Source organism: Thamnophis sirtalis, unplaced genomic scaffold, assembly GCF_051295495.1.
Source record: "Thamnophis sirtalis isolate CommonGarterSnake01/CBP01778 unplaced genomic scaffold, rThaSir2_p1.2 scaffold_4, whole genome shotgun sequence".
Lineage (NCBI taxonomy): Eukaryota > Metazoa > Chordata > Lepidosauria > Squamata > Natricidae > Thamnophis > Thamnophis sirtalis.
This window is the reverse complement of record NW_028261384.1, coordinates 139,532,722-139,556,854: the sequence shown is the minus strand read 5'-3', so window position 1 is coordinate 139,556,854 and position 24,133 is coordinate 139,532,722. Positions and strand designations below refer to the sequence as shown.

The following is a 24,133-nucleotide window of genomic DNA, read 5'->3' as shown; positions in this document are numbered from 1 at the left end:
GAGAGCTGTGTCTCTCAACTGTACAAGTGGACCCCGGCTTATGACCACAATTGAGGCCAGAATTTAGGTTGCTAAGTGAGACGTTATGGCCCCATTTTATGACTCTTCTCGTCCCGAACTGCTGCGGCTGTTAAAATTAGTCCGACGGTCGTTAAGCGAATCTGGCTTCCCCGTTGACTTTGCTGGACAGAAGGGGATCGCGTCACTCTGCGACCGTCATAAATGCGAGTCGCCGGACAAGCCCATCCGATTGTAAATCCCTGTGAGACGTGGGATGCTTCAAACGGTCATTAAGTGTGGAAAACAGCCCTAACTCCCTTTTTCTCACTAACCGAACGGTCGTAAAGTCGAGAACTAGCTGTATTATGACAGGAGAACTGAATTGTGAACAAATTTCTCTCTGCTCTCGACAGAAGATAAGATTGAACCCTATCTGCCAGCTTTGATGGAGAGGATGCTCAGCACCTTGACCTCCCCTGGAAGTCCCCGCACCAAGGAGCTGGCAGTTAGCGCCATCGGAGCTATTGGTAAGCCGATCGGCTGACACACCCACAGAGCCAAATGTCACACAACCTGAGAGAGGAACTGGCCCACCTTTCACGCCTGAGACAGGACTAGAACTCCCCGCCTCCTGGTGATTGGCCCAAAGTCGCCCAGCTGGCTTTCATGTATAAGGTGGGACTAGAACTCCCAGTCTCCTGGTGATTGACCCAAAGTCACCCAGCCGCCTTTCATGTATAAGGCGGGACTAGAACTCCCCGCCTCCTGGTGATTGGCCCAAAGTCACCCAGCTGGCTTCTATGTATGTGGGACTAGAACTCCCAGTCTCCTGGTGATTGGCCCAAAGTCACCCAGCTGGCTTTCATGTATAAGGCGGGACTAGAACTCCCAGTCTCCTGGTGATTGGCCCAAAGTCACCCAGCTGGTTTTCATGTATAAGGCGGGGCTAGAACTCCCAGTCTCCTGCTGATTGGCCCAAAGTCACCCAGCCGGCTTTCATGCCTAAGGCGGGACTAGAACTCCCAGTCTCCTGGTGATTGGCCCAAAGTTACCCAGCTGGCTTTCATATATAAGGTGGGACTAGAACTCGCAGTCTCCTGGTGATTGGCCCAAAGTCACCCAGCCGGTTTACATGCCTAAGGCGGGACTAGAACTCCCAGTCTCCTGGTGATTGGCCCAAAGTCACCCAGCTGGCTTCTATGTATGTGGGACTAGAACTCCCAGTCTCCTGGTGATTGTCTCAAAGTCACCCAGCTGGCTTTCATGTATAAGGTGGGACTAGAGCTCCCAGTCTCCTGGTGATTGGTCCAAAGTCACTCAGCTGGCTTTCATGCCTAAGGCGGGACTAGAACTCCCCGCCTCCTGGTGATTGGCCCCAAGTCACCCAGCCGGTTTACATGCCTAAGGCGGGACTAGAACTCCCAGTCTCCTGGTGATTGGCCCAAAGTCACCCAGCCGGTTTACATGCCTAAGGCGGGACTAGAACTCCCAGTCTCCTGGTGATTGGCCCAAAGTCACCCAGCTGGCTTCTATGTATGTGGGACTAGAACTCCCAGTCTCCTGGTGATTGGTCCAAAGTCACTCAGCTGGCTTTCATGCCTAAGGCGGGACTAGAACTCCCCGCCTCCTGGTGATTGGCCCCAAGTCACCCAGCTGGCTTTCATGCCTAAGGCGGGACTAGAACTCCCAGTCTCCTGGTGATTGGCCCAAAGTCACCCAGCTGGCTTCTATGTATGTGGGACTAGAACTCCCAGTCTCCTGGTGATTGGCTCAAAGTCACCCAGCTGGCTTTCATGTATAAGGTGGGACTAGAACTCCCAGTCTCCTGGGGATTGGTCCAAAGTCACTCAGCTGGCTTTCATGCCTAAGGCGGGACTAGAACTCCCCGCCTCCTGGTGATTGGCCCCAAGTCACCCAGCTGGCTTTCCTGCCTAAGGCGGGACTAGAACTCCCCGCCTCCTGGTGATTGGCCCAAAGTCACCCATCCGGCTTTCCTGCCTAAGGCGAGTCTAGAACTCCCAGTCACCCAGTTTCTAGCCCTCTTCCTTCCTGACTAGGCCAAAGTGGCTTCCACATCTAGCTACGGCAAGGCAGAAAGCACGCACCAGATCCTTAGATCCTTTCCGGTGGAATCCGTTCCCTGCTGATCTTCCTCCCTTGTGATCTCCAGCCCAGGCAGCCAAGGAGTCCCTTCTGCCATATTTCCAAGCCATCATGGAGCACCTGACCAGTTACATGCTGACCACCCGGGAGGACCTCCGGCCCGTCCAGATACAATCTGTCGGTAGGTACAGATCTTCGCCACCTTTAACGGCCGTCGTTAAAGCGAAAAGCATTGGGGACCCGGCCCTTATTGGCTTGTAAGGTTTCCAAAATAACTTGCGCAAGAATCCCCCGCACCCCCACCCCCAAAAAAGGCAATTTAGGTCTTCGTCTTACAACTGGAGAAAGATTGATTAGGAAATAATAGAAAATTATTTGTTTTGATTTTGAAGAGATTTTGCTCTCCAAGTTGGTTTTAATTTAATTTTGAACGTCTCGTTACCACTCAAGGTAACATCATCAGGATTTCTTTTCCCTATTTCTCTAGCTCGCTCTATCTATCTATCTATCTATCTATCTATCTATCTATCTATCTATCTATCTATCTATCTCTATCTCTATCTCTATCTCTATCTCTATCATCTATATCTATCTATCTATCTATCTATCTATCTATCTATCTATCTATCTATCTCTATCTCTATCATCTATATCTATCTATCTATCTATCTATCTATCTATCTATCTCTATCTCTATCTATCTCTATCTCTATCTCTATCATCTATATCTATCTATCTATCTATCTCTATCTCTATCTCTATCATCTATCATCTATCATCTATATCTATATCTATCTATCTATCTATCTATCTATCTATCTATCTCTATCTCTATCTCTATCATCTATATCTATCTATCTATCTATCTATCTATCTATCTATCTATCTATCTCTATCTCTATCTCTATCATCTATCATCTATCTATCTATCTATCTATCTATCTATCTATCTATCTATCTATCTCTATCTATAAGAGCCAAGGTGGCGCAGTGGTTAAATGCAGCACTGCAAGCTACTGCTAGATCAGCAGTTCAGCGGTTCAAATCCCACCGGCTCAGGGTTGACTCAGCCTTCCATCCTTCCAAGGTGGGTAAAATGAGGACCCAGATTGTTGGGGGCAATATGCTGACTCTCTGTAAACCGCTTAGAGAGGGCTGAAAGCCCTATGAAGCGGTATATAAGTCTAACTGCTATTGCTATTGCTATCTATCTATCTATCATCTATATCTATCTATCTATCATCTCTATCTATCTATCTATCTATCATCTATATCTAGCTATCTATCATCTATATCTATCTGTCTATATCTATCTATCTATCTATCTATCTATCTATCTATCTATCTATCTCTATCTATCTCTATCATCTATAATCTATATCTATCTATATCATCTATAATCTATATCTATCTATCTATCTCTATTTATCATCTATATCTATCTATCTATCATCTATATCTATCTATCATCTATATCTATCTATCTATCTATCTATCATCTATATCTATCTATCATCTATATCTATCTGTCTATATCTATCTATCTATCTATCTATCTATCTATCTATCTATCTATCTATCTATCTATCTATCTATCTATCTATCTATCTATATCTACCATCTATCTATATCTATCTATATATCATCTCTATCTATCTGTCTATATCATCTATCTATATCTCATCTATAATCTCTCATTATATTATCTATCACTGAGCCGAGGTGGCGCAGTGGTTAGGGTGCAGTACTGCAGGCCACTTCAGCTGACTGCTATCTGCAGTTCAGCGGTTCAAATCTCACCGGCTCAAGGTTGACTCAGCCTTCCATCCTTCCGAGGTGGGTGAAATGAGGACCCAGACTGTGGGGGCGATATGCTGACTCTGTAAACCGCTTAGAGAGGGCTGAAAGCCCTATGAAGCGGTATATAAGTAACTGCTAACTGCTATCATCTATATCTATCATCTATAATCTATATCTATCTATCTATCTATCTATCTATCTATCTATCTATCTATCTATCTATCTATGATCTATATCTATTTATCATCTATAATCTATCATCTATATCATCTATAATCTACCTCTATCTATCTGTATCTATCATTATAATTTATCTCTATATCTCTATTTCTATGTATCATCTATCTATATCTATATCATCTATATCTCTATCATCTAGTATCATTATCATCTATCTATATCATCTATAATATATATCTATCATCTATATATCTATCTATCTCTATCTCTATCTATCTATCTATCCATCCATCCATCCATCCATCCATATCTCTATCATCTGTCTCTCTCTTTATTCTATCTATCTATCTATCTATCTATCTATCTATCTATCTATCTATCTATCTATCTATCTATCTATCTATCTATCTATCTATCTATCTATCTATCTATCATCTATATCTATCATCTGGGTGATGCAATACAAAACCAATACAAAACCCCCAGAACATCCCATCATAAACTGACCATTTGACATTAAAAAGAAAATACGACACAATTGTTTTTCACACTTACGACCGTTGTAGTATCCCAGTGGTCCCGTCATGAAAATTCAGGCAAGGGACTCATTTTTATAACGGTTGCAGTGTCCTGGGGTCACGTGATCCCCTTTTGCCACCACCTGACAAGCAAAGTTAACGGGGAATCCAGTTTCACTTAACAACCGTGTGGCTAACCGAACAACTGCAGTGATTCACTTAACGGTGGTGGCCAGAAAGGTTATAAAATGAGGCAAAACTCACTGAACAACTGTCTGGCTTAGTAAGAGACATTTTGAGCCCAATGGAGCCCGTCCATTATGTGACCGGCCCAATATGACACCCTTTTTTTTGCCGTGGTCACTAAGGAGAAGCAGATGTTGTTAAGCGAGGAGCATTTCTGCTTGTTGGCTGGGGAATTCTGGGAGTTGAAGTCCACCCATCTCAAAATGGCCGCAGTTGAGCAATTCTGATTTCTCCACGCCTCTCTCTTCCCTTTTGCAGAGACCATGGCCATCCTCGCCAACGTCCTGGATAACGACATCTTTCGGCCGCTTTCCGAGAAGTGTTGTCAGCTTGGATTGGACCTCTGCGACAGAGTAGACGACCCGGACTTGCGACGATGCACGTATGTCCCCGTCACCTGGTGGTGACTTTTCCCTCTCATCTCAATTTCTTTTTGAACCCGAGCCTACTGTCTATGGGTGGATTTTCAGGGATGGGAAATTGTCACCATGCTTGAAGGTGCCTTCTGCTGAACAAAACTCTGTATTGGTGACAAGAATGGCATCCGGCCACTCAAAAACACTCTGCTAGATCCATTCATTTGCCCAGGCTCCACCCCGCAAGGAATTCTGGGGTCATTAAAAGGGGATGACTCTCTTTCTCCTCTCAAATCTGGGTTGTAAGTAGCTTTGTGGGATCCGCTGTAACTTTGAGCGGTCAATAAGCGATTGGTCGTAAGTCGAGGACTACCGGTTTAGAGACTGGCTAGGCGCTATACTATTAAAAAAAAGGCAGGGCTGGAATGAAAACAAACAAAACACAATTCAATAAACAACTGAAAGTCGTGCCCAATTATACAACCTATTTTTTGTGACGGTTGTTAAGCAAATCATTGCAGTCTTTAAGTGAATCAGACTGTCATTTAGCAAATTAAGGGCCCCCCTTGAGGCTGGAAAGGTTGCAAATGGTGATCAAATGACCCCAGGGCTTTTGTCCGCTGCGAGGTGGGATAAGGTTCTCTGTGTACAGGCAGTCCTCGACTTACGACCACAATCGAGCCCAAAAATTCCATCCCTCAACGAGACATCTGTGAAGTAAAATTTGCCCTATTTTAATTTGAATGTAATTAAATCAATTTAAATTATTTTTATTTAATCACTTCTTAAGCAAGCAACATGGTTGTTAAGTGAATTTGGCTTCCTCAGAAGGTCGCAAAAGGGGATCACATGACGCTCCCCCCCCCCGGAACACTGCAACCGTCATAAATACGAGTCAGTCAGAATTTCGTGGGGGGCTGCCGCTTTCAGAAGCGTGAAAAAACAGTCACCTCCCTTTTTAAATTGCCGTCGTAACTTCGAATAGTCACTAAATGAACCGTTGTAAATCGAGGACTACCTGAAATGTGAAATTTGGGGAGGGGGCGGCGGAATTGCCAGTTCCCAAAAGGAACTTTTTTTGAACCCGGGATCTCTGCCGCCGTTTAGGTACAGCCTTTTCAGCTCTCTCGCGAATGTCATGGGGGATTCGATCATCCCGTTCCTGCCTCGGATAACGACGCTCCTGATTTATTCCCTCAAATCCACCGAGGGCGTCAAGGTAAGACGGCGAACACCCCCCCCCCACCTCCCCCTGGGCAGGGCTGGGGAATTCTGGGAGCTGAAGTCCAAGCCATCTTCCAGTTGCTGACTTTTAGACTCTCGTATCACACTTGAGGTGGAGAGCGCTATCTCCTGGGCCCTGATAAGGTTGCTTAGTTAGGTCCCGAGACGTCCGCGAGAAAACCAGCTCAGAGAGCACCAAGGACCCCACAGTTCTCCTCCCCCTTCTCCCCTCCGCAAACCCTGCTCCCTCATAGCGCTGATATTGTTACCTCGTTGGGTCATGAGATATCTGCGAGAAAATAATGTCAGAGAGCACCAAGGACCCCACAATCCTCTTCCTCCTCCTCCACGCTGCAAACCCTGCTCCCTCGTAGTGCTGATATTGTTACCGAGTTGGGTCACGAGACGTCCACGAGAAAGGAAACCAGCTCCAAGGACCCCACCGTTCAACCCTTCTCCCCGTTGTTTTCATTGTCACTCTGCTTCGAAGTCGCCCAGATTTGCTAAATTTGCTCAGTAAAACACAACCTCCCTTTTTCTTGTGTGTTTTGAAAATTCGGGTTTTTGCTTCCGCCCGCAAGGAAGTGAAATCTGAAATCTCGAGATTAATTTTAGCCAGGAAGGATCTCAAACCTGTATCGTGATCAGCAGAGCCGGCAGCCGATTCGGACAGTGAGGAGGTTGGGGAGGAAGATGGGCTAGTCCTGGAGTCTGAGGAAGGCTCGGACGAGGGCTCTGCGTCGGAGGCAGAGAGGGGGCCGCCCCGACAGTTACCAGATGCCTTCGGAGTCAGACATCAGTGAGGCAGAAGAACAGCTGGAGCCTGTTCCCAGGGTGTGCTTGCGCAGAGTTGCCAGACGAAGGGAGCAGCTAAAGAACAGGGGTCGACTTGGGAGAAAGGCCACAGGTGGACGGTGAATGGCCCCTCCCAGAGAAAGTAAACGAGGAGCAACAGGGGAGTGGAGTTTGCAGGAGTTCGCTTCATTGGTTCATGACTCTCCGAGGCTCCTTGCCAAGTTTTCCAGATCTCGGCCTGGCAGCTCTCCAAGCCGGATGAGGTCTGTGACCATAAATCCTCCCTCGAAAGACTTTGCTGGATGGGAAGGAGCAGAATTCACAGCAAATTTAATTTTAATTAAATGAAGTTTTTGTCGGGAGTTTGCTTCCTGCTCTTGGGGAAACGTCAGTCAGAACCCTGAGCTTAGTTGTTTCCTTGCGGACGTTTCACAACTGAACTAGGTAACATCATCAGTGTTGGAAGAGAGTTGGTTTTGTGGAAAGGAGGAAGGAGGCGGAGGAGGTGAAGGACTGTGAGGTCTTGCTTCCTGCTCTTGGGAAGCCTCGGTCAAAACAACCTGGTGAGACTCCCGAACCCACGGAGGGTCTTCGCAGCTGTATATCGATTCGGGATTCTAACCCACTGAGATCTTCGACAAAGATGGTGGATCGCCACTAACCGAAGTCGCTGGTTTTTTTATCTTTCTCGTAGCCGCCCCTCAATTCGGGAAACTCCTTCCTATTATTTGACGACGAGGAAGAGGAGGCAGAGGTGGAAGGAGAGGAAACTCTCACCGACGAGGAAGACGAGGAAGACTCCGACCCCGTGGGGTAATTTTCTCCTCCCGGGAGGGTTTATTGGGCTCCCAAATTGAGTTTGTCCCGCCACAAAATTGGTTTCCTCCCACCAATTTGTTTCGTCCCTCAGAATCAAAACCGTCCTTCCTTTCGCGGGACGGATAGGGACAGGATAAGGGCACGAGTGCGAGTTTCGTTACCTTCCTACCCAGTTTCTGAGCTTGTATAGATCGGCCTCGACTTACAGCAGTTCTTTTAGGGACCGTTCGAAATTATGATGGCGTTGAAAAGTGGGAAATTGGATCATTTTTCACACTTAACAACCGTTGTGGATTCCCCCCCCCCCCGTGGTCACAGGATCCAAATCCAGACGCTTGGCAACCGACTCGTCTTTATGACGGTCGCAGGGGGTCACGCGATCCCCCTTTTGCGACCGCCAGCGCTTCGCTTAACAACTTCGGCAAGAAAGGTCGTAAAACGGGGACCAAACTCGCGTCCTGCTTCACCACAGAAATGTCGGGCTCGATTGTGGTCGTTAAAGTTGAGGACTTGCCTGTCCCTGGGTGCTGTCTCCCTGTCCGTAAAAATAAGTCCTCCGCGTTCCTGTGGACTAGAAACTTCCGTTTGAGTTTGGGGTTTCCCCCAATCCCTGCCATTTTTAAGGTGGGTGGGGCTTCAGCTTTTCTTCCGCCCCCTCCCAGGATGTGCGTGCGAAGCGTGTTTATGGACGAGAAGGAAGACGCCTGCATAGCGCTGGGAGACATGGCCGCAAGCATCAGGTAATTTGCATCGCTGGGTTTCCCTAAATTCTGTGACGTGTATTTCTTTCTTTATTCGATTTTTATCAAGCCGCATTTATTACTTTATAAATCTGGTGATTTGGCAAAATTCACCCATCTGACTTTCATGCCTAAGGCGGGACTAGAATTCCCAGTCCCCTGGTGATTGGGCCAAATTCACCCAGTTGACTTTCATGCCTAAGGCGGGACTAGAATTCCCAGTCTCCTGGTGATTGGGCCAAATTCACCCAGCTGGCTTTCATGCCTAAGGCGGGACTAGAATTCCCAGTCTCCTGGTGATTGGGCCAAATTCACCCAGCTGGCTTTCATGCCTAAGGCGGGACTAGAATTCCCAGTCTCCTGGTGATTGGGCCAAAGTCACCCAGCTGTCTTTCATGCATAAGGCGGGACTAGAATTCCCAGTCTCCGGGTGATTGGGCCAAATTCACCTAGCTGACTTGTATACCTAAGGCGGGACTAGAATTCCCAGTCTCCTGGTGATTGGGCCAAATTCACCCAGCTGGCTTTCATGCCTAAGGCGGGACTAGAAGTCCCAGTCTCCTGGTGATTGGGCCAAATTCACCCAGCTGACTTTCATGCCTAAGGTGGGACTAGAATTCCCAGTCTCCTGGTGATTGGGCCAAAGTCACCCAGCTGACTTTCATGCATAAGGCGGGACTAGAATTCCCAGTCTCCTGGTGATTGGGCCAAATTCACCCAGCTGGCTTTCATGCCTAAAGCGGGACTAGAATTCCCAGTCTCCTGGTGATTGGGCCAAATTCACCCAGCTGACTTTCACGCCTAAGGCGGGACTAGAATTCCCAGTCTCCTGGTGATTGGGCCAAAGTCACCCAGCTGACTTTCATGCCTAAGGCGGGACTAGAATTCCCAGTCTCCTGGTGATTGGGCCAAAGTCACCCTAAGGCGGGACTAGAACCAACAAGCGTCTGGGGAGAACAGCTGACTGCAGGCTTGGAAAAAAAAGCTATTTTGCTCCAGAAATTCCTCATTTTTCTTCCTTCCTTCCTTCCTCCCTCCTCCTTTTTTCTTTCTCTTTTCCTCAGTATGCCCTTCCTGCCTTACATAGAGACCTCGTTCCAAGAAGTGTCCCAGTTATTGCCGGTAAGGTTGGGCGATGCCCCGGGAGGAAGTCTATCGCTTGCAGGAAAAATCCATTTTTTTGGGGGGGGAGGGGGGTTCTTTGGGAAGGCCATCGCTGAAAAAAAAGCTGAACGAGATCAAAACACCTCGAAGTGTTGTATGTTTTAGGGTCCTTACAAGTAATCCTCGACTTACGACCTGCTTAGAGACTGTTCAGAGCTACGAAAGAAAAAAAGCACTTATGACCTGTGTTCGACAGTTTGACAGTCGGGCCCCCTCCAGGGTCACGTGAACAAAGTGTGGAGGTGTGGCAAAACGGAGGCATTTATCGTTCTTTGCAGGGTCCCACTGTCACATGACTCGGTTTTATGACTGCTTTGCCGAAAAACCAACTTCCGCTTTTCAGGAAACCCTCACCTTGCTTCACTTAACGACGGCTGTGGGGTTTCTTTACGACCTCCTCAAAAAACGTTTTTGAAATCGGGTTGGCCCTGTGACCAACCTGTTTTACGACCATTCTGTCATAAGACCCTAATGGCCAGGGTTCCGTTTATGGTCACATGTCATGGTTACACATCACGGGATCATGTGCTTCCCATGATAACCTTCCCAGGCGGCTTCTGAAAAGCTGAGCCAATGGGGGAGGAAATCCAGATTCGCTTAGTGCCGTTCGTTTAACCGCTGCAGCGATCCGCTGAACAACCGTGGCAAAAATGTTGTAAACTGGGACGCAACTCATGGAACAGGTGCTTTGCTTAGTCACGAAAATGTTGGCCTCAATTTGCGGTCTTAAGTGAAGGACCTGACCTGTGCATGTCCAGATACCGAGTGGTGACACGCCGATCCATTTTATGACGGTTAAGGACGTACCACCCGAAACGAGCAGACTCCATTCTTGGTCGTATGTCGAGGACTATCTGTATAATTCTAATAATCATCATCGCCTTTGAACAACCCCATAATCCCTTGCGGGTGGAGTCTGGGCAACTGAATGGAGCTGAGTGGTTTTTTACTGGCCGGATGCTCTCCTGTTGCCAATGCGGAGTTATATTTAGCTGTATAGTTCTAATTAGAATTGTTCTTGCTCCATATATTCCTTTGCTTTGCCCCCAAATTTGGGGTTCCAAAGCAGGTGAAACCTCCTACATTTTTTGAGGGGGGTCCTTCTGATCTCTCATGGAGGGGTGCTCCTTTTTTTTAGTGCCCCCACATTCGGGTACGGAAAGCTGCGTTCGAAGCCCTGGGACAGTTCATCATTTCGCTGCATCGGGTCTGCAAGCAGGAGCCATCGGAAGCTCATGTAGCGGGTGAGTGGGTTTCCGGGAGTGGGAGGGGGTGCTCAGAGGGACCCCTGCAGTTTTTCTCGCCCCTCCCTCCGGTCCCTGTGGGTTTGAGTTTCTTAGGGGGGAGGGATTGCTTTTAAGGCTAGAGGGGCTGTGGTCTGAAAAAATAGGGTTATTCATTCATTGCTTCCTTTCACGTTCCTCCCTTCCGTCTCTCTTTCCTTACTCCCTTCCTCTCTCTCTCTCTTTTCTTCTTCCTTCCCTTCCCTCCCTCACTCTCCTTTTTTCTTTGCTCCCTCTCTCCCTTCCTCCTCCTCCTTTCCTTTTCCTTCCTTTTTTCCTTTCTCTCTCCGTCCTCCCATTTCCTCCCTCCTTCTCCTTTCCTCCCTCCTTCCTCTCTCTCATTCCCACCTCCTTCCCCCGTCCTTCTCTTTTTACTTATTCCCCCCTCTCTCTCTTCTTCTTTCTCATTTCCATCTCCTTTACTTGCTCCCTCCTTCCCTTTCTTCCTTCCTTTTCCTATTTCCTCTGTCCTTCTTCCTCTCCTCCCTCCCTCCTTCTTTCTTTATTCTCATTCCGCCCTTCCTTCCCACCTCCCTCCCTTCTCATACATCCCTTCCTATCCCTCCCTTCTTTCCTTCTTTCTTTCTCATACTTCTATCCCTCCCCTTCCTTCCCCCCTCCCTCCTCACTTTATTCCTCCCTCCTTTCTCTCCCTCCCTCCCTTCCATACCTCCCTTCCTCTCGCTCTCTCCCTTCTTTCATTCCTTCTTTCTTTCTCATACTTCTATCCCTCCCCCTTCCTCCCTCCCTCCCTCCCTTCTTATACCTCCCTTCCTCTCCCTTCTTTCCTTCATTCTTTCTTTCTCATATTTCTATCCCTCCCCCTTCCTTCCTTCCTCCCTCCTCCCTTCCTCTCCCTCCCTCCTTCCTTCGTTCCCATACCCACCTCCCTTCCTCTCCCTCTCTCCCTTCTTTCCTTCCTTCTTTCTCATACCTCTATCCCTCCCCCCCTTCCTTCCTTCGTTCCTCCCTCCTTCACTCCCTCTTCTCTCCTCCCTCCCTCTAATTCCCATCTCCCTTACTTCTTTTTTCCTTCCCCCCTCTCTCGCTTTTCTTCTTTCTCTTTCCCTCCCCCTTCCTTCCTCCCCTCTTCCCTCCTCCCCTCCCTCCCTCTCTCCCAAACCTTTTCTCCTCCCCAACAGCCTTTCAGAAGCTGGTCTCCACCCTGCTGCCCGTCTACCTGAAAGGGGCACAGGAGGACCACGAGCGCGAGGTGGTGATGGCCGTCCTGGAGATCCTGGCCAAAGTGGTGAAGGAGTGTAAGAGGGACGTCATACCGGAGCCGCCCAGCTGACCGAACTCTGCCGGGTGGTACGGGAGGTGCTGGAACAGAAAGTGAGCCTTCCTCCTCTTCCTCTCCTCTTCCTCCCCCCTCCTCCACTGCGTTACAGATGCTCCTCAACTTACAACCTTCCCTTGAGCAACCCCTCAAAGTCACAACAACCCTGACGGCCGCATCAGCCTCCCCGTGTTTGCCAAATCCAAATCCCGTCGCTCGGCAGGCGACTCGTATTTATGACAGCTTTTTGCAACCTTCCGATGAGCAAAGTCAGTGGGGAAGCCGGATTCGCTTAACGGCCGCACGGGGTCCCTGAACGAGCACGGCGATTCGCTTAACGACGCTGGGCAAAGTCCTAGAAAACGGGCCCCAACTCACTCGGTTGCCTCGCGTAGCAACAGAAATGTTGGTCGTAAGCCGAGGACTCGGTGTGTAGCCCTGGGCACGGGGGGGGGGAAGGGGGCGGCGGTCAACTTCTCCCAGTCTAAATATCGGATTCAAACTCCGTGTAGCTGGTTGGCATCTTTGTGGGCATTTTGGTGGGTGAACAGAAAAAGTTTGATTCGGTGTGTAAAAAGTGAGTTTTCACTTACTTACTTTCCCTCTGTAGGTAGCCTGTCAGGACAATGAGGACGATGAAGATGATGACGATGAAGTAAGATTGGAAATTCACCCCCTTGGATAACATTGAACGATGGCAGTGTTCATTTAATAACCATAGCATTCATTTTGCAGCTACCGTGTTCTCTTAACGGCCACATCACTATATAGATATAGATATAGATATAGATATAGATATAGATATAGATAGATAGATACACAGATAGATACATACATAGATAGATACATAGAAAAAAACAGATTAGAGATATGAGATGGATGGACGGATGGAAGGATAGGATAGAAAGAAAGAAAGAAAAAAAACAGATTAGAGATATGAGAGAGAGAGAGAGAGATAGATAAGATAGATAGATAGATAGATAGATAGATAGATAGATAGATAGATAGATAGATAGATAAAACACAGGTTAGAGATATGAGATAGATAGATAGATAGAGAGAGAGAGATGAGAGAGAGAGAGAGAGATAGATAGATAGATGATAGATAGATAAGAGAGAGATAAAATTTTCAGATAGATAGATGAGAGAGAGATACAATTTTAAGATAGATAGATGAGAGAGATATAAAAATTTTAGATAGATAAGATAATAGATAGATAGATGATAGATAGATAGATAGATAGATAGATAGATAGATAGATAGATAGAAAAAACAGATTAGAGATATGAGATGGATGGACGGATGGAAGGATAGGACAGAAAGAAAGAAAGAAAAAAACAGATATGAGAGATAGATAGATAGATAGATAGATAGATATAGATAGATAGATAGATAGATAGATAGATAGATAGATAGATAGATAGATAGGTAGGTAGGTAGATAAAACACAGATTAGAGATATGAGATAGATAGATAGATAGATAGATAGATAGATAGATAGATAGATAGATAGATAGATAGATAGAGATAGACATAGATACATAGATAGAGAGATAGTAGATAGATAGATAGATAGATAAGTAGATAGATAGATAGATAGATAGATAGATAGATAGATAGATAAGTAGATAGATAAGTAGATAGATAAGTAGAGAGAGAGAGAGAGAGAGAGATTAGAGAGAGATTAGAGAGATAGATATATAGATAGATAATCATGTGATCCCCTTTTCTGATCTTTTGACTGAGTGAGGAAGCCAGATTCACTTAACAACCAGGTGACTCACCAACTGCAGCGATTCACTCAACAACGGTGGCGAGAAAAATCGTACAAATGGGTCAAAACTCCCTTAATGAACCTCTCACTTAACGACATCCATTTTGGGGAAAAACGGGGAAGGATGATGGGACGGGGGAGCCTCCCCTTTGACCTCTGGCGGAGGTGGGGGTCCTGGGTTCGAGGAACGCCAAAAACCTCACCTCCCTCTCTTTCCCGTTCTCCCACCCACCCCACCTCCGCCACCAGCAGGCGGAATACGACTGCATGCTGATCGAGTACGCCGGGGAGTTGATCCCCGTCCTCGCCGAAGCGACCGGAGGGGAGATCTTCGCTCCTTACTTTGCCGGCTTCTTGCCGCTACTCCTCAACAAGATGGTGAGCTGATTTCATCCCTCCCTCACCAAAATAACTATTAGGCGGGGAGTGGGTGTCCATTGTTGAAGGCATTTTTCAACTAATGGCAATTGGGGTCTTTCCTTCCTTCCTTCTTCCCTCTCTCCCTTCCCTTCTTTCCTCCACTTTCCCTCTTTTCCTTTCCTTTCCTTCTTTCCTCCTTACCTCCCCCTCCATTCCCTTCCTTCTCTCCCTCCTCCCCTTCCTCCCTCCCTTTCTCTCCCTTTTCTTTCCTCCCTTCTTCCTTCCCTCCCTCTTCCTCCCTCCCTTGTTCCTTCTCCTCCCTTCCTTTCTCCCTCCCTTTCTCTCCTTTTTCTTTCCTCCATCCTTCCCCTCCCTCCCTCGTCCCTTCCCCTCCCTCCCTTTCTCCCTCCCTCCCTCTTCTTGCTTCCCTCTCTCCCTCTTCCCTTCCTTTCCTCCCTCTCTCCTCCCCCTCCCTTTTCCTCCCTCCCTCATTGCTTCCCCTCCCATTCTCTTCTCTTCCTTCCTTCCTCCCTCTTTCTCCCTCATTCCTTCCCCACCCTCCCTCTCTTTCTCTCCTTTCTTTCCCTTCCTTCCTTCTTTCCTTTCGCTCTCCCCCTCTCTGATTTCTTCTTTCTTTCCTCTTCTGTTTCTCCTTTCCTTTCTCTCTCCCTCTTCTTCCTTCCTTTTCTTTCTCTCTCTCCCTCTCTCTCCTCTCCTTTCTCTCTCTCTCTCTCTCCTTCCTTCCTTTCTCTTTCTTCCTGTTCTCCTTTTGCAGAAACCATCCTGTTCCACCGCGGACAAATCCTTCGCCGTGGGCGTCATTGCAGAGACGGTCCAAGGCCTGGGAGGGGCCTCCAGCTCATTTGTACCCCACCTGCTGCCATTGCTGATGGGGGGGCCCGCGACGAGGACCAGGAAGTGCGCAGCAATGCTGTTTTCGGGCTGGGCGTCCTGGCCGAGCACGGCAGGGAAGCCATGTACGAGTATCCTTGATCCCATCCACACGGGGGTGGCTGAAACACACGTGGGAATGGCCTCAGGGGATCGGGAAGAAGATCCGGCCTACAAAATCTATCTATATATATATATAAAAGAGAAATACCACTCACGCGGCATCACGAAATCTCCAGAACCGTAAAGCCTACAAATTTGAAATTTGGCACCTCGGTTCCTCCTGGCTTCTAGCTGCTCATTTAGAAAGGATTTTTGGAAATGACCCTCAGATCGTTAATATTTCTTATACAGTAGATAGATAGATAGATAGATAGATAGATAGATAGATAGATAGATAGATAGATAGATAGATAGATAGATAGATAGATAGATAGATAGATAGATAGATAGATAGATACAGATGATAGATAGATACAGATGATAGATAGATAGATAGATAGATAGATAGATAGATAGATAGATAGATAGATAGATAGATAGATAGATATAGATGGTAGATAGACAGACAGATAGATAGATAGATAGATGATACAGATGATAGATAGATAGATAGATGAGAGAGAGATAGATAGATATAGATGATAGATAGACAGACAAGATAGATAGATAGATAGATAGATGATACAGATGATAGATAGATAGATGAGAGAGAGATAGATAGATATAGATGATAGACAGAGATAGATAGATAGATAGATATAGATGATAGATAGACAGACAGAGATAGATAGACAGACAGACAGAGATAGATAGATAGATATAGATGATAGATAGACAGAGATAGATAGATGATAGATAGATAGATAGATAGATAGATAGAGATGATAGATAGACAGACAGACAGACAGACAGAGATAGATAGATAGATAGATAGATAGATAGATAGATAGATAGATAGATAGATAGATAGATTAACACGTCCTGATGCTAAGAAGTTCTACTCCCCCTCCCCACCTGAAAAGAACTCTGTTCCAACTGCCATTTGGACATTGCTGTGGCTATCGCGTGAGTCATCCACCCTGGGGGCTGGGGGTCTACTCCCCCTCCCCACCTGAAAAATGCTCTGATGCTAAGGAGTTAGACCGAGGGAGAGAAGTGGGGAGAGGAGAGGCCTCTGTGGGGCAAGCCTGAGGGAGAGAGGGGGAGAGGAGAGGATCAATGGGGCCAGCCTGAGGGAGAGAAGGGGAGAGGAGAGGCCTCTGTGGGGCCAGCCTGAGGGAGGGAAGGGGATAGGAGAGGATCAATGGGGCCAGCCTGAGGGAGAGGAGCCCGATCATATAGTTTTATTGCAGAGCACGGGGATCCAGCTAGTAATTAGATAAGAGGCGGCCTGTCCCTGAGCTGCACAACGGACAGAGAAAGAAACTCAAATATGAACCTCTCTATCATATTAGGCTCTAAAAGAGACTCTGAGAGATTCACACCTTGAGCTACCCGAGTTTATTTTACATATACAGCTGGTCCTCGACTTAACCATGGTTTGTTTAGCGACTGTTAACAAAGGCGCTGGGGGAAAATGCGAGCTAGGAACCATTTCCACACTTAACAACCGTCGCGGGATCCCCGCAGTCACGTGATCAAAATAGACTCGTATTTACGAGGGTGGCAAGCGTCCCAGGGGCACGTGATTCCCCTTTCTGACCAACGAGGGAAGCCAGGTTCACTTAACAACCACAGTGATTCACTTTACAATGGTGGCAAGAAAGGTTGAATGGGCAAAACTCACTTAACAACGGTCTCGCTTAGCCACAAAAGTCTGGGCCGAGTTGCGGTTTTATGTCGCCTAGCTGTGCAGTGCAACACATTTAATTGCCCTGAGACGGAGCAAAGTATGTGTGTCTTTCTCTACACACACCTACACATACACACAAACACCAACACACCAAGGGAGGTTTTGGGGTAGGCCTTATCCTTTATGGAAAGGACGGGGGAAAGGCAACTACTAGTCCTCTATTTACGACCGCAGTTGAGCCCAGAATATCTGTTCCTCCGCGAAACATTGGTGAAATGAATTTGACGACCTTTCTTGCCGCCGTTGTTCAGTGAATCCCTGCAGTGGTTCAGTTAGTCACACGGTCGTTAAGTGAATCTGGCTTCCCCCGTTGACTTTGCTCGTCAGATGGTCGCAAAAGGGGATCACGTAAGCCCCCGTCATAAATACGAGTCCGTTGCCAAATGTCCGAATTTGGATCAGGTGACCGTGGGGATGCCGTCATGGTCGTAAGTGTGGGAAATGGTCGTAAGTCACTTTTCTAGAGGGCTGTTGTAACTTTGAATGGCCCCTAAAGGAATACAGGCAGTCCTGGACTTACAACCATTCGTTTAGTGACCAAAGTTACAACCAGCCCTGAAAAAGCAACTTACGACCGTTTTCCCACACTTGCAACGATCGTGGACACAGAATCAAAATTCAGATGTTTGGCCAATGACTCGTATTTACGACCTTCCGGCGAGCAAAGTCAACGGGGGAGCTGGATTCACTTAACAACCGTGTGACCAACTTAACAACCGCCGTGATTCTCTTTTTAACAACTTTTAAGGGCAAGAAAAGTTGCAAAATGGGACAAAACTCCCTTAAGTTCTCTACACACACACACACATACACACAAACACACAGGTTTTTTTCCTTAATTTTCTTTTCACCTGGCCAGACACTACCCCAAAATTCTGGCGCTTTTATCCAATCTCATTTCTCAAGAGCAAATAACCGAGTTACCGACAACGTGTGTGGCGCCGTTGCGAGGATGCTAATGACCAATCCTGGAGGAATGCCCGTTGAACAGGTAAAACACAATTTTTTGGTGTGTCTTGTGTGAGTGCGGAGCAACTACAGGAGAAGCTGTCCTTTCATCCTGGCTAGTTAAGGTGGGATTAGCTACGTGGTGCATTTATTTTATTTACTGTATTTTTTAATCCCGCCTTTATTACTTGGCTAGCCGATAATCCGGTGTTGCCAGAGTATTTATAGGGGGGAAATATCCTGGCCAAATGTACCGTATTTTTTCGGAGTATAAGACTCACCAGGTTTTGAAGAGGCAAATTTAAGGAAAAAAGTTTTTGCGCTCTGCAGAGCTCCCAAAAACGGACCGTTTTTCACAAAAACTGGCCCTTTTTTCCCCCCATAAAAAAGGGCAGGCATATATAAATGATTATATACAAAATAAATACGGGATTAAGAAATTCCAGATAGCTTATGCTTAAGATCAGGAATGATTTAAATCGTTTAAAGTTAGCTTAGCAAGGAGGAGCTAAGTTCAACGCAAAGATGTTATTAATTTCTTATTCTTTTTTCCAATATATTTTAGACTGTGTTGGGTTAAAAATCTATACCGTGTACGGATTCTGGGAAGCCTGGGGGGGGGGGTAGGTTGTGGGGGGAGGGATATATATTAGGTTTGATGAGACGTGTTATATTTTAATGTAATTTGACCCCACATATATACTGTTTTTTTTCTTATATTTTTCATTGCTATTATTACTACTATTTTTTTAAAAAAAATAAACTAGGATATGTTAAGCATATTGACATGTAGCGGAAATACACCAAGGAGAGGAGAGTGGGAAACAGAAGAGAGAAGAAAGATGGGAAGAGAGGGATAGGAGAGGGTAAGGGGGGAAGATGAGGAGGACGGTTCCACCACAAAACCGCGGTAGACTAAAGCGCGCTCGACGAAAGCGCGTACGTGACGTCATCACAGCGCGACGAAAAACAGCACGCTGTGAGCGGTAAGTTAAAATTAACGCGTAAATCTAACCTAACCCCCCTAAACCTAACCCTTAACGTAACCCTAAACCTAACCCTTAACCTAACGCTAACCCTTAACCTAACCCTAACCCTAACGCTTAACGTAACCCTAAACCTAACCCTTAACCTAACCCTAACCCTAACCCTTAACCTAACCCTAAACCTAACCCTAAACCTAACCCTAAACCTAAACCTAAACCTAACCCTAAACCTAACCCTTACCTTTATGTGAATCGGCTTGCTTTAATTTTATTTTAATTTTAATTTAATTTATTTTTAATTTTATTTGTCGCGCTGCTGATGACGTCACGTACGCGCTTTAATCGGGCGCGCTTTAGTGGACCGCGGTTTTGACGGGTCACGGAGGAGGATGAGGAGTGGAATGAAGGGAGAGGAGAAGGAGAAAGGAAGGGGAAGTAGAGTAGGAAAGGATGATGGAGGGAAGAAAGGAGGTAGGAGAGAGGTTGAAGAAAGAGGTGTATGGAGAGCAGAAGAGCTAATAATGGGTTTCTATTTTTCTGGGCATTGTTGACAAGAGGAACTGATGTAATTATTATTTAATACCGTATGATACGGGCTATGTATAGTATACATGTGAGTGTGTGTTATGAAAATGGAAATAAAAATATTCATTAAAATAAAAAAAAGGGCAGGCATAGTCTTGAGGAGGCTGTAGAGGCTTGGGGGGTGGAGATGAGCAAAACACAGCCATTTTTTGCAAAAACGCATCCGTTTTTGTGAAAAAAGGGCATGCATAACATTTAGGAGGCTTATAGAGTGCTCTGGGGGGACAAAAAATGAGCAAAAAAACGAACCGTTTTTTTGCCAAAACGGGTCTATTTTTTTGTCAAACAGGGCATGCATAGCATATAAATATAATAAATGAAATTTAGGAAGCTTATAGAGTGCTCTGGGGGGGGGGGGCTAGGAGCCCATTTTTTGCTCATTTCTGCCCTCTCCAGCCCCAGGAGAACTCTAAAAGCTTCCTATAAAGGCTCTTGGTGAAGGAGGCGGAGTTTCAGAGGCGAAAAATGCTGTATTCAATGTATAAGACGCACCCAGATTTTCACCCTCTTTTTTGAGGGAAAAAGGTGCGTCTTATATTCCGAAAAATATGGCAATTTCTAACGTTGGATTTTCCCCCTTACCAGAGGGAGCCCCTTGTGAGTACTGGAAGCCGTTACCGTGGCACCTCCACTACACTGTACAGTAGATGCCATTTTACGGCAGTATAGTAGAAGCCGTTTTAAGGCACAACAAGCTGTATCTTAGCAGAACACACACACTGAGGGGTGTTAGGGGTGTCTTACCCTCACAGTATTTGTTCCCAGAGGATAAGTCACCTTAAGAGGATAAAGTGGGTTAGATCTGAGAGAGAGGGATTACCTCAAAGTCATCCAACCGGCTTTCAGGCCTAAGGCAGGACTAGAACTCCCCATCTCCTGGTGATTGGCCCAAAGTCACCCAGCCAGGCTTCATGCCTAAGACAGGACTAAAAATTCACAGTCACCTGGTAATTGGCCCCAAGTCACTCAGATGGCTTCCGTGTCTAAGGCAGGACTAGAACTCCCAAGCACCAGATGATTGGCCCAATGACACCCAGCCAGCTTTCATGCCTAAGACGGGACTAGAACTCCCAAGCACCTGATGAATGACACCAAATCACTCAGATGGCTTCCGTGTCTAAGGCAGGACTAGAACTCCCAAGCACCAGATGATTGGCCCAATGACACCCAGCCAGCTTTCATGCCTAAGGCGGGACTAGAACTCCCAAGCACCTGATGATTGGCACCAAGTCACTCAGATGGCTTCTGTGTCTAAGGCAGGACTAGAACTCCCAAGCACCAGATGATTGGCCTAATGACACCCAGCCAGCTTTCATGCCTAGGGCGGGACTAGAACTCCAAGCACCTGATGATTGGCACCAAGTCACTCAGATGGCTTCCGTGTCTAAGGCAGGACTAGAACTCCCAAGCACCTGATGATTGGCCCAATGACACCCAGCCAGCTTTCATGCCTAAGGCAGGACTAGAACTCCCACGCACCTGATGATTGGCCCAATGTCACCCACCCATGCTTCATGCCTAAGGTGGGACTAGAACTCCCAAGTACCTGATGATTGGCCCAAAGACATCCAACCAGTTTTCCTGCCTACGGTGGAACTAGAACTTCCAGGGGCCTGACGATTGACCCAAAGACATGCCTAAAGTGGAACTAGAACTCCCAGACTCCTAAGGACTATACAATACATTACAATAGCGTCCCAAAGACACTCAGATGGCTTCCATGCCTAAGGCGGAACTAGACTTCACAGTCTCCTGCTGATTGTCCCAGTCACCTAGCCGGCTTTCATGCCTAGAACTAGAAATCGCCATCTCTCTTATTTAACCCAGAAATACTAAACATGCCGGCTGGGGAATTCTGGGAGTTGAAGTCCACAAGTCTTAAAGCTGCAAAGTTTGGAGAAACCCTGGGGTCGGGCGAGCAGCCATCTTTTCTTTTGGATCTTTGGCCCGCCACACTTTCTATTATTCTGCTATGCATCTTCTATGGTGGGAAAATGGATTGTATGGAGTTAGATGCTGTGTAGCCATAACAACATTCTTTCTAGAAAGCCAAGGTCATCCTTTTGTCTCTGCACCTCTGCACCTGACCGGAACTGGATGGGTGGAAGCTGCCAACATGGCAGTGGAAGATGGGACCCTGGGATGGACTTGTGGGTGTGGGGATGCAAGATCTTGAACTTTCAACTGGGGGGGGGAGAAACCGGGAAGCTTTCCGATTCAGGGTTTCCCCAGATGTGCCAACATGGCTCTCTTCATAAATTGGGACTTTGAGGACTCCTTTGCCTCGGACTCTGATTTAATTTTGGATGCTATTTGGAACCCTGACGCTTCCGTGTGGCTTAATCCACACGGAAATGTCGGGTTTTGGTAAGGAGCCAAACCACATTAGGATCCCTACAGGATGTGAACCTCTGAGCCTTCGATTACTCACCCTCTTCTCAACAGGTCTTCCCCGTCCTGCTTCGCGCCCTGCCGCTGAGGGAGGACTTCGAGGAATACAAGACGGTCTACCGTTGCATCTCCTTTATCTACGAAAATGACCCGTCGCAGGTAGTGCTCTGTCCCGCCAGGAAGGGGCGGCTCTTATGGCCCACAACTTTGTTTTGTTTTGCACGGACCAGAATGGGGGACGTGGTTTCACGTGCTGCCTGCATCCCACGGATGGGGGCCTCGCTTGTTTGCACAGCCCGCGAAACATTGGTTAAATGAATTTGACGACCTTTCTTTCCGCCGTTGTTCAGTGAATCCCTGCAGTGGTTCAGTTAGTCACACGGTCGTTAAGTGAATCTGGCTTCCCCGTTGACTTTGCTCGTCAGATGGTCGCAAAAGGGGATCGCGTAAGCCCCGGCATAAATACGAGTCCGTTGCCAAATGTCCGAATTTGGATCAGGTGACCGTGGGGATGCCGTGATGGTCGTAAGCGTGGAAAAGGGTCATAAGTCACTTTTCTAGAGGGCTGTTGTAATTTTGAACGGCCCCTAAAGGAATGCAGGCAGTCCTCGACTTACAACCGTTCGTTTAGTGACCAAAGTTGCAACAGCCCTCAAAAAGCGACTTACGACCGTTTTTCCATACTTACAACAATTGTGGTCACAGAATCAAAATTCAGATGTTTGGCCAATGACTCGTATTTGCGACCTTCCGGCGAGCAAAGTCAACGGGGGAGCTGGATTCACTTAACAACCGTGTGACTGACTTAACAACCGCCGTGATTCTCTTTTTAACAACGTTTAACGGCAAGGAAAGTCGCAAAATGGGACAAAACTCCCTTAACTAATGTTTCGCTTTGCAACAAACATTCTGAGCTCAATTTGGGTCGTAACGCGAGGACTTCCCGGAGTTGTAAATCGAAGGGCTCCCTGTAATGCCATTTTCTGAGGGTTTTTTTTCTCTGCCTCGCAAAGGTATTGCAACAGATTCCGGAGATCGTGAGAAGCAGTGGGCCTATCCTGGGTTGCAAAAACCTTCCCACAGGTACGTCACCTTCCTCCAGGGTGGGAGCGTTTCCCTGTGTCCCCGTTCCCCACAACACCTGACCCATCCGAATGGGCGAAGCAGGCAGAGGCGGTCGGTGAAAGGGGCAGCTGGGATGAATCCAGCAAGATGGGGAGCGAACACCCCCCCCCCCCCAATTAGGACCGAATACATTTCAGGCAGTGGTGGGTTCCTCTCCCCGTCGCTACCAGTACGCTGTGTACGGGGCCGGGCGTCCTGGTTGTGCATGCAAGCTGCTCGCGCATGCACACTCCGCCCCTGCAACACCCAGCTGCTTGATAGTGGTCGCCCAGGCGCCACACGCTGTCCTCGCATGCGCAATTGGCCGGTTGCTTTAAAAACAGGTATGGAATGCGGGCGGGCCAAACGAGCCATTGTACCAGGACGGTGGCTGCTGTTCCCGGCTACTACCGGTACGGACGTACCGGGCGGAACCCAACACTGGTTTCAGTTAGTACGGCTGTAATTGAGACTTTACGTGGATTTTCCTGACGTTTTATGACCTTTTTCATGCCACGGTCGTTAAGTGAAACCCCCACAGTGGTTCAGCTGTTAGGGCTGGGCTGGGGGATTCTGGGAGTTGAAGTCCACCAGTCTTAAAGTTGGGAGACCCTTGGCCTATATAGACAAACACAGTTCTCCCTCCCGACGAGCTCCGGAAGGCGAGTAATCTCTCTTTTTTGCTAAGAGGGAGGAAAACATACAGGAGTCCCCGACTTACGACAGTCCGT

General features: G+C 47.2%; 1 protein-coding gene across 1 annotated transcript in view; it reads left to right on the top strand.

The window, feature by feature from the left end:
- LOC106549206 (importin-4) overlaps window positions 1-23,548 on the top strand; it is a gene marked incomplete at its 5' end in the record, with an annotated part of 30,453 nt that extends 6,905 nt beyond the window's left edge. The window contains 18 exon segments of the mRNA XM_087714253.1: window positions 414-527; window positions 2,171-2,284; window positions 5,106-5,229; window positions 6,311-6,422; window positions 7,917-8,035; window positions 8,704-8,781; window positions 9,846-9,903; window positions 11,084-11,189; window positions 12,371-12,511; window positions 12,514-12,563; window positions 13,118-13,162; window positions 14,532-14,660; window positions 15,418-15,535; window positions 15,538-15,625; window positions 18,248-18,294; window positions 18,297-18,379; window positions 22,353-22,457; window positions 23,312-23,548. Of these exon segments, the coding sequence (XP_087570379.1) occupies window positions 414-527; window positions 2,171-2,284; window positions 5,106-5,229; window positions 6,311-6,422; window positions 7,917-8,035; window positions 8,704-8,781; window positions 9,846-9,903; window positions 11,084-11,189; window positions 12,371-12,511; window positions 12,514-12,563; window positions 13,118-13,162; window positions 14,532-14,660; window positions 15,418-15,535; window positions 15,538-15,625; window positions 18,248-18,294; window positions 18,297-18,379; window positions 22,353-22,457; window positions 23,312-23,443 (1,763 nt within the window).
- Window positions 23,549-24,133: the final 585 nt, after the last annotated feature.